This window comes from Echinops telfairi, unplaced genomic scaffold (genome assembly GCF_000313985.2).
Source record: "Echinops telfairi isolate 266 unplaced genomic scaffold, ASM31398v2 ScPeMD7_3;HRSCAF=10, whole genome shotgun sequence".
NCBI lineage: Eukaryota > Metazoa > Chordata > Mammalia > Afrosoricida > Tenrecidae > Echinops > Echinops telfairi.
In genome coordinates, this window is record NW_022103899.1 from 27,601,438 (window position 1) to 27,612,039 (window position 10,602).

At 43.9% G+C, this 10,602-nt stretch overlaps 1 protein-coding gene across 2 annotated transcripts in view; it reads right to left on the minus strand.

Moving 5' to 3' along the window:
- Positions 1–618: 618 nt before the first annotated feature.
- ALS2 (alsin Rho guanine nucleotide exchange factor ALS2) overlaps positions 619–10,602 on the minus strand; it is a 79,456-nt gene continuing 69,472 nt past the window's right edge. For both annotated transcript variants that reach the window (XM_045294622.1, XM_004701533.2), the window contains exons 26-34: positions 8,600–8,717; positions 7,537–7,694; positions 5,857–5,982; positions 5,194–5,370; positions 3,995–4,040; positions 3,735–3,796; positions 3,066–3,215; positions 2,232–2,328; positions 619–1,953 (exon numbers count right to left, since the gene is read on the minus strand). In XM_045294622.1, coding sequence (XP_045150557.1) covers positions 1,915–1,953; positions 2,232–2,328; positions 3,066–3,215; positions 3,735–3,796; positions 3,995–4,040; positions 5,194–5,370; positions 5,857–5,982; positions 7,537–7,694; positions 8,600–8,717 — 973 coding nt within the window. In that variant the 3' untranslated portion in view covers positions 619–1,914. The remainder of the gene's footprint in view (positions 1,954–2,231; positions 2,329–3,065; positions 3,216–3,734; positions 3,797–3,994; positions 4,041–5,193; positions 5,371–5,856; positions 5,983–7,536; positions 7,695–8,599; positions 8,718–10,602) is intronic.

The following is a 10,602-nucleotide window of genomic DNA, read 5'->3' on the forward strand; positions in this document are numbered from 1 at the left end:
CTTAAAGGGTTCATCGACATTCGACAGCAGTACATTTGCCAGCATTATTATACACATGTGGCGTGTGTGTGCATATTTTAGAACGTCAAAGTGAGCCCCAGTGGAAATGTAAAGTGTTGCACAGAAAACGGCTGGTTCCCTTTCTAACGACGGGAAGTCACCCTTTGGGGGAAAACAGCAGTGAGAGAAAAAGCCTCCTGAGATGACATATGTCATTTATAACTGAGAAGTTTAACTGAAGCCTACTATTTCTAATGTGAGCTTTAAAACCTCATCGCCCTTTGTCCTGATTTGGTTTGGGGGTGGGGGGAGGTCAGGGAGTCAGTCAGTAATGATTAAAGTATGCCTTTTAGTCAAAGAAAGAACAGATTCCTTTTAAGCCACGTGTCCCAGGGTTATCAGGATCAGAAAGTTAATTTGTTCTTTGGCAGCAAAGTGCTTTAATGATTAGTTTACATTTAGTTTAAAGAAGGTGATCTCCCAAACCCCAGCCAAACCAGGAAGCCAGCCCAACGGCAGAGGTGACAGTGCAGGGGGAGGAAATGCCAGGGCTGGGCTTCCCCATCCTCGTCTGGCCACCCTGGGTGTCACTCCTTCTGTAATCACAAGGCAACCGCAGAAAGATGAATTTATTTTATTATGAAAATGGCTGCTACCTTACAGCCGACATTCCAAAACAGGATGTTAATAAACACTTGCCTTGATTATAAAGTAGAGCAGAAACCATGATCCTTTTTCCAAAGTGGTTAGCATGAGCTGGGTCGATTGACATTAGTCAGGAGGCCCACCGCCCACCCCCATGGGGGGTAGGAGATGAGATGAGATGAGCACCCATGTTATTCAAAACAGCTTCTAGTGTTACATACACAGTGTAAACCAACAACTTCAAACCACACTGGAACATCTGTTTAAAAAGCAAAATGCAAAACACTGAAATTCTGAGGTGTCACAATACTTCGGAGATGGGAAACACCAAAGCGTGTTTCACTTTGCCTTCCCCCGTGGCTTCAGGGTGAGGTACAGGAAGAAGCACGGCACTGGCTGGGCTTCTCAGCTTCTGGACAGCCCTTGGTGCAGTCCCGTTGGGGTGGGGGTGCGGCCCAGTCTGCATGCGGCTCTTGACTCCCACGTGCAGGCCTGCACCCGGGAGAGGTTCTACAGTAGCTCAGCGCCAGCGTTTGAACTCCAGTGTACTTGGCTCTCTCCTCGCACAGTGAGGAGACCAAGAGCAACACTCCTACGTTCTTTCTAGCCAGGAGGCAGGGCTCCTGTGTGGACACATTCCATGTTCGGGGGTCAGGGCAGAGTTGTCACAGCATAGAGCCTTTCCCGTCATGAAGAGGGGAAAGCTCAGGAGAAGTTAAAACTGCAGTTTGAAAGGTCCGCTTTCTTTCCTTCAGCAAAGGAGCCCGATGCACATGAGGTCGCAGGGATGTCAGCAGGCAGAATGTGGCTGTTGTAGTTTCCAGTCCAATTGGCCTCTTGCAAAGGGAAATGAGGGGTAACCGCCGATGGATTCGGGTAAACCCGAATCTCAGAACTACTCATCAACTTCTTTAATGTAAGAAGCTAGACTGAAACCTTTTCTTAAGACTGTGTAGTTGGCGTGCCTTTTACTTTAGAAATAGGTATCTTCTTTTTTTTCTTCTAACAGTAGATGGATGATGTTGTTGAAACTTAACATAGGCCAATACATGGTCTAATCTGATTGTGACATTCTTTTCAAGCCTCCCTTTAAACTGGACAGTTGTTTTCCCCGGGCCAGGGCTCTGACCGTTCATAACAGGCCCAGAAATAACAACCAGAAGAACAGTGTCCTCCTCCACGTCAGCGCTGCTCCTTTTCCCACTACAGAACGCCAGGTGGCGCTGTAGCCCTTGGGCAGTCAACCCAGTTCTCAGGCTCAACAGCAGCCTAGTTAAGCTTTTCACGCTGGATCTGGTAGTAACAGGCCTAGAAAAAAGTTCAAAACACTTTCAATTTTACTTTTAGAGAAATAATTAAAAGGTAGCAATGCACATGGGACCAAGGAAAGGGACTCAGCTGCTATCATTTTTTCTGTGCCCTGCCTATCTGCCCCCACCTGGCCCCACCCAAATCCACGTATTCTAAGAGCATTTTGCTTTCATTAAGTTTGTCTACAAACAAGTGGCTAACAGCGGGTTTATGACATGGTAGGTGAAGGCCAGAGTTCAAGGCAACAGGATTACTGAATAAATGCCTCCACTTACCTTCAAGGTGGTGAACATTATACCCTGCTCCCCATGCTGAAGATACGGGTCCATTAGATCCTCAATAAGGTGTACTTCAGAGCCTAAATTCCTAATCCTGTCCCAAAGAGAAAAACATGCTGAGTTATTTCTCCTTATGTGTCCATCCTTCCCTCTGAATATCTCTGAGGGAAAATGAAACATCTCTACAAAAAGTTAACATAGAGGAATGGGTTAAACAAGTGGAGTTCTCCTAGTGTGGAAGCACATGGCTGTCACTGGTTCACAAAAAGCAAGTGGTAGGACATGTCCACGGCCTCCTCTATTCAGAGGTCAGAAGACCTAGATGACTGATGCCTGGCTACAACTCCCGACCCATCTGAGGAGGGCGACATTAGAAGAATCCGTATGGAATGAGAGAAAAAAGTGGAACAAAACTCAAATTCCCAGTAGACTAGACCAGTGGAGGCTAGAGGAATCCCAGAGATCACAGTCCTAAGATGCACTTTAAACTTTAAACTGAAATTATTCCTTCAAGTTACTTGATATCTAAATCATGGATTTGATGATGGGGGGGGGGGGGAGAGTATCCCTGTGAGTAATGAGCTTCTTCAAAGAATAAACATAAATCTATAGGAGACCAATGGGGGCAGGAGAGCTAGAGAATTGGAAATGTTGCGATCAGGACAGAATGATGAGACTGATGATACATGGTGGAAAATGCAACCAGTATGACTGAATAACGTGAACAGACAAAGTGGAAACCCAATCAGTTGTGTAAATCCTTACCTTAAACATGATAAAATATTTAAAAACAAAGGAGTCCCTACTATTAAAATCACAAAGCTAATTCACCTGGCTCGTAGCACCACATACAGGAAGACTGGAAACAGGTCATCCATGGACCACAAGAAGTCTTCCTGGAGTGTGGCCAGGACACTCTGAGAGATCTCTTCAAACGTCTGCTGGATGACCTTCAGTTTGTCAGATGGAGTGAATGTCGTGCTGTGGTCACAGAGGACAAGATATACGGCGATTTTCATAGTGGAGCCATTTTATTTTTGACAATATTCCCCCCTGGGGCTCACACGCCTTAAGCTGACACAACCGGCACAATGCTTCCCTGGGGGGCTGGCCTTAGTAATCCTGTGGGGATCTGAGAAGAGAAGGCTCCATTGTCTATGGCCCACATAGAAGAATTCCCTAAGAATTCATTTAGCTCCCTAATTGATGCTTTTCTCTAAATGAGATGCTTGGCTAATTCTCACTTGGCTAAAGATGCGATTATGCAGAGGAGGATTTGGGAAGGCGGTCCACCACTTCTGAGAACGGAAAGGCCTGCAAGCCTGAGCTAATCCAAGTCTGTGTCTCAGCGGACTCTTTCTGGTCCCCCGAGTGGGTCTGCTTGACACCCGCTGAGGGATGAAGGAGGCTCTTGGGGTTTAGGTAATGTTAAGATCTCAGGATTATCTTAGTAGATTGACTATTTTCATGTATGTTGTTTTCCAACAAAGAAGAGATTACCTAATCTGCTGTAGACATTCTACTGCCGAGGCAAAACAAGCATCTTTCGTGGTTGGCAGAACCTGCAAAAAGGACACTGGTGAAGGCACAGGGGGACAGCAAGAACATCAGCGATTCGGAGGGGCTGCGAGACTTAGGGGGTAACTGATGCTAGCACACGCTTGGGGACTGTTCTAGCAAAAGAACGTGACGCCTTGACACTGCAGACCCCCCACACCCAAGGAAAGCCGATCTGCTAAGAAAACGAACATCTACTATACCTTTTTACTCTCTCCAAGGGCTGCCAACGTCACTGGCCAAAACTTCCTACAACGGAATCCACAAGTGGTTAATGCAAGTTGTTATAGCAGGAAGAGCCCTCAAAATCAGGGCAGTGGCATGGCTTCCCACTGCCCGCTATAAATAATGCCCCACAGATACGTCTTTATAAGAACAGGTGACAGCCAGATCTGTTAAACGCTAACACGGCATAGATTCAGTATAATTTAACACACGCTCTGGAAGTGATTTGTGAGAGGCTATCTTATTTTAAAAGAGGTCTTGAAGGCAAAGTGCATTATGTGTAACTGCAAGGTCAGAGAGATGGGGCTTTCCAATCTTGTTAAGAGTGTCAGTCTCAGAAACACCCCGGGGCAGTCCTACCCTGACCTATCGGGTCGTGCCTATCAGAATCAACTACATGGCAGTGAGTGTGGTTTAGTTTGGCTGGTATCACTAGCAGATTGATCATTCTGTACTGAATAACCCTATACATGGCAGGTGTTTCCAAAGACTGGCCAACAACTCTCCTTTCCTCAGTTTTACTGTCACGTGATTCCACTGGGGGCGGGGTGGGGGAACGATTTTCTAATTTAAGTCCTCTAACATTTTCTCTTTTGATTAGCATATCAAAAGTATATATAATTACTGGGTAGAGATCAGTTTTATTTAGAAAGAAACGTAGTCATTCATTACTCTGCTGGGAATCACAAGAAACTAGGCCCTACACATAAATAAGCATTTCCAAAACTTTTAAATAAGAAATTGCAGACAGGATGGGACAGGAAGGAGGAAAAAGAAACGAAAAAAATGCCAAAGACAGAATACAATGAACTTTCTTCTGGGAAAAGTGAATATAAAATATGTTGTTTACTTTAAAGAATGATGAGATATCAAGCAGGTTAGTTCATATGGCTGAGTTTAAATGTAAACATATGAGCTACTCCACTTGATAATTCATTCTTCAAAGCAATATTAAAGACTAAAAACATCTGCCAAATGAGCAGGTTGTATACTCATCTCCACAATTTTTCCGAACAAACTGTTAAGGATCAAGGTTTTGTTTACTAAGACTGACACGTAAAAATAAAACAGAACTGCAAGTCATGTATGCGGTTGGTTATCAAAGTACCGAATTCCCGATAAGGGTGTTTGTGTGTTACGTGAAAACCGTCCGATTCGGCTTCATAACTCCATTTACCTCTGCACCCCAAGAAAGCCCAGAAGAGCAGTATCTGGCTGTTTATTGAGCCGCAGAACACACTCCCAATAAACGTCTTCCTCCCGATCGTTATCCAAGGCGTAGAGCATGAACAGTGGTGGGTAGAGCCGAGGTAGGAGCACAGGAAGCAGCAATCCAGAACTCGTTACCACGTAACTACAAAATACCGGAGTGGGGACAGAAGTAACGATGTTAGAACTCAGCACAGAAACACAGCCTGAGCTTCCACGGCTCCAGGTTGCAGGTACAGAGGGGAATTTTGAGGAAAGCTGTGGCGCTCCTTTTATGATGGAACTTATACGCGAGGAGTTTCCCTAGGCCCAGGATGCTGCCGTGGGCCAGCGCGGAATTCTCCTTTCAGACCTACTTGGCTCCCACCCCGAGGCAGTCTCTGTCATCATAATCGGCGGGACGTGACTGTGCTCCGCAGCCTTTCTGCCCCGTCATCTGTGGCCACACTTTGCTGGGGTGTGGTTTATAGAGTTGGAGTGGAAAGGGAGTCTCACATATTTATTCCAACTACCGCCTTTTAGAAATACGGACACTGAGATCTAGAGAAAATAGCTTTTCTCCGCGACTCCATAGATAAAACCATCTGGTCGCCACCTGCTTTCGCTATCACCCCCATCCAGCTCCGTTTACCCTGGCTCCGGGGATTCTGATCTGGAGTCTGACTTCCCAGTGCAAAAGGATGCCTTCCTTTCCGTTGGCAAGGGAGTAGAGAGAGGAATTGTGCTGCCCTCGTCAGGAAGTTCAGGAAATAGGAACCTGAGGAACAGCAAAAACATTACAATTATGCCTCTTCAGTGGCTAACGAGCGTGAAAGTGTACCGCTGCTATTTAAGAACCACGAAACCTTATTTTACACCAATTAAATATTTTATTTCCTTGATGTCCTTAAGTGTATCTTTGAGAAATACCAGTGGAGTGTATCTAATGAATAATACCATGAAAAATATCTTCATTTGTTGTGGCTTTTTGTTTCTGTCTAGCTATTAAGGAATCAAGAATTTTGATCTGTATTAGAGGCTTCCAATTTGGCTTATCGCCCCCTTTTCAGGGCCCCCTGTAGCAATGAAAACTTTCGGTCGTGAGGCCCATCATCCAGGATAAAGGAGACTATCTACCTTTTGCTCCCCTCCTGGATGGTTCCTGTGCTCCTCGGGGACCCCCACTTTGGGAAACTGCTCTACATGTTTTTCCCATGACAGATCTCATCTGAGATCAATGTGTATTAACTCTTCAAAGAGAGACTAGAAAGAAAACAAATATCAATGTAAATGTTCAACATTGGGGGTGGGGATGGTTAAATTACAGAAGGCCAATTAATATCAAATATAACTTTTTAAAGTCAAGTTGCTGAAAATTAATTCTTAGGTTTTGCGTTTTGCCCTAAATTTAAATCTGACTTTTCATATGCCAACACTGGCTTTACCAACAAACAAACTTACTGTCAATATATTTTCTATACCGTCAATGCAATTTTCAAACTTAAATCAGGACTTTAAGGGTAGGAAAATGTTCTCGGTCTCTATATACTTATACCCTAGCCCTGACTCTGTTCCTAATCTTATAGCTGGGAAAACTGAAATAAAAAATAATAATTTTTTTTCTAAAGAGTCAAGAAATTTATTTTTATTATTAGTGAATGTCAAAGCTGAAATACCCCCAGTCCAGTGATCTTGTAGCACATGGTGCTGCACTTCAAACCTTGGGACATTTCCAAGCACATTCATTGGTTTGGGGTTAATAATATTGCTACTGTCTCTCGCCACTGGAATGTAAGCTCCGAGCGGGCAGCGATGGCTGTGTTGTTTGTTTTTGCTTTGCCCACTGATCTACCCTCCGCCACCTCCAACAGTGATTATCTCCTTGGAGGCACTCACGTGGTTTTTAACTCAATGAATGAGTGATGCTGTCAAGGGGCAGGACATAAATATTCACGGACAAATTTTATATTCAACTTTATCTACTTTGTATTAGAGATTAGAGGCATTATCTTTCTCTAGAGATTAAATCCAAGTAATGGAAAGTACTAGGTCGCGTACCAAAATGAGAATTCCAGCTTCTGGGATGTTAAAGGAATGAAGAGGACAGAAGTGAAGAAAGCAACAAGGGCTTAGAGTAACCCTCTTTATGATTACAGAATAAACAAAGCAAACAACGCATTTGTATTCATTTATTGAAGGCCCCGGGGCGTGAAACCACTTCTTTGATAATTAATTTCTATGAAAAGGTACAATTCAGATTTCCTCCCAAAGCTGTAAACTCAGACACAGGGTGAAGATAGACCTCCAAACATTCATAAAAGCTAGCTCTCACCTCACCAGCTGGAAAATTCGCTTCAGATAGGACTTGATCTCCTTCACAGCCTCCTGCAGCAAGCGGCGGTTGGCTCCCACACCCACGTACGTCATTCTGTACACGGCCACCAGGGTCTCCACCAACCCGCCCAGGGGGTGCAGGGGAGTGTCACAAGCCTGAGCGGGAAGAGAATCAATGAAACCAGTCAGTGAACACCGTCGCAGAAACAACCAGCCAACCCATCCACCCTGAAGCATAAACACGTTCTGAAGCGTCCTCAGATATGTGAAAGGCTGCCAGCAGCCAATTTCTGACCTGGGCATATTCAAATACTTTCCTTTTGCCCTTAAAGTACTAATTCTACCCAAGGTATATAGAGCAGACCTCCTAAGCTTCATCAAAGAATCCTTCTATCCTATTGGGAAAGTAGCTTTGAAAGCAAGGATACCATTGGAAGAAAGGGTCTACTATTCTGTAAACTACACAAAAGGCACATGAACAAGTGAGACTATAGGTTATTGACAATGCTCTCAAACAATTGCTTTTCAGTTCCCATGGTCCATCACAAGATCCTTTTCTGCAGCCTCATTTTAAAAAACATCACACTAAAAATGTAGGGATCTTACAAAGCAGTAGTAGGAGAGCCCTGGGGGCCAGGGCAGTCTGCTGCCGCTCTGTAGGCTGCAGTTACTAAGATTACCACAGTCCCAACAGAGGGCCACCTTACACTCGGATCGGAGCACTCAGGAAGCCTCGTGACTGCTAACCAATCTCAAAAGCTCTATCATCTTCATGTAGCAATGGGCTCGCAGTGGTTAGAAAAGCGACAAGAAACACTCAGAAAGGGAAAAAAGACTTGGGTGGTTGTAACTGGACACACAAGGTCGCAGCCTGCCACCTCTTTTTCCCATGGTGCAGCTGGGGGCTCCAGTCCCTGACTTTTTGAGTAGCAACCAGGTGCTTAACCACCACAACGGCCGAGCTCCCAGGCTAACATGAAGCTGTGCAGGAACTGAATGTAATTTTTCGGGTGCTGTGCTACTACTCTCCGAGGCTGATGCAACTTTCACTTGCATTTTACCTTTATCAAGTATTTCTTGATGCCCTCATATTTCTCCACAGAGAAGGCACCAACATGGTGTGGAATGAATTCCAGGCTCTCCAGGGTCTGAGTCTGCGAGCGGCTCAGTATCTCTGGGCTACAAAAAAGGGAGGGAGTCTATTACGCTTTTCACATAAAGAAACAGCTCATTATGAACATGCCCATGAGATACAGTCACCAACCAAGAAGGCAACGCAGCACAGAGCACATTGTTCAGGCCACCTGAGCTCAGACATATGTGCCCGATCTGCTGCTAGGTATCTGATTTATATACCGCGTATACTCGTGTACAAGCCGAGTTTTCCAGCACATTTTTAATGTAGTTTTTGTGGTAAAATTAGGTGCCTCGGCTAATATTCGGGTTGGCTTATACTCTACTCTAGTACACACAGTAAGTCATTCAAAGTAGCATTTAATATTACTTAATACCAACCACAATAAATTAACTAAGATGTTGCTTCCATCTAAACCAGAGGTTCTCAAACCTGTGGGTCACGACCCCTTTGGGGGTCGGCTGGCCCTTTCACAGGGGTCGCCTAAGACCATCGGAAAACAGATTTCTGATGGTCTTAGGAACTGAGACACCGCTCCTCTCTCCGTCTCCAGGCAGGCCCGCCCACATGCGGATACGTCCACATGAGTACCCAGCGTGAAGACTGTTATCCATGCTATACCATGCTTCAAGGCAAAATTTTATTTCTTTGTAATTATAAATAAATATTTCACTATATAATTACATATTGTTTTTGTGATTAATCACTGTGCTTTAATTATATTCAAATTGTAACAAAGAAAATACATCCTGCATATCAGATATTTACATTATGATTTATAACAGTAGCAAAATTACAGTTATGAAGTAGCAATGAAAATAATTTTATGGTTGGGGGGTCACCACAACATGAGGAACTGTGTTAAAGAGTCGGGGTATTAGGAAGGTTGAGAACCACTGATCTAAACATGATGCTAAGAAATACGGTGGCGATAGACATTCGGTGCAGAGAGAAAAAGGATACACAGGAGGAGACTTAGGAGACAAGTAGAGAAATCAAAGGTACAGGAAGAAACAAAGATGACTTCAAGAAGCAAGGACAGAAATGAGGGTGCTCTAACAAGGGAGCCGGTAGGCACATATGGGCAAGGGAAAGTGGATGAAGGGGCTAAGATAAAACACAGCCTAGAAACTTTGGGTGATGGCACTCTGTCCTTAGATCACAGCCAATAAGACATTTTAATAATGCACAATCAGATTTTTCTAGCTAAACAAATTAGGTCTTGGTAGAAGCAGCCTGGTTTTATATAAACGTCCACATATGCTCACTGCTCAGAAACACTCAATGACAGTTAACTAGGGTGAAATGCAGGGCTAGTCTCAAAGTCTACACTGAACAATTGTGTCAACAAAGGCTAACCCTATCTCCATCATATACTGGGCCAGCCCAGGCATTTGTTAATTATGGGATTTTTCTAGTTATGAATGTGATAAATCAAATACTACTCATAAATCAATTCTCATTTGTCCCAAATCCAGGAAAAACAATTTTTGTCTACACTTGATTTCTAAAATACAAAACCACACCCACCCACCCAAGCTAGAAAACTGATACTAGGAAAGCCCCTGACACATGCAAATGAAGATCAGCAGCAAACTGATTTTTAAAAATGAATTGTGTGTAGTGACACACAGATCAAAGTGAGTGCTTTGGCATTTAAAACATAAAAGCATAGCTCAAACTAAACATGGCCTAGAATTACACTCAAGAAAGTTGCAATTAAAATAAGAGCCTTTGCAATAGGAATTAGCAAATTCTTTATGTTCCATTGTAAACAATGCTTTGGGAGTTCTTGGCCCCATTAAAGAACAAAGGAATATGAAGAAAGGGAGATGGAGAACAAGGTAAGCAGGAGAAAGGAAAACTAAGACGAAGGGGCCATCAGTAACTGCCTCCGAGGTTCTGACAAGCAACCTGCAGCGACTTGAC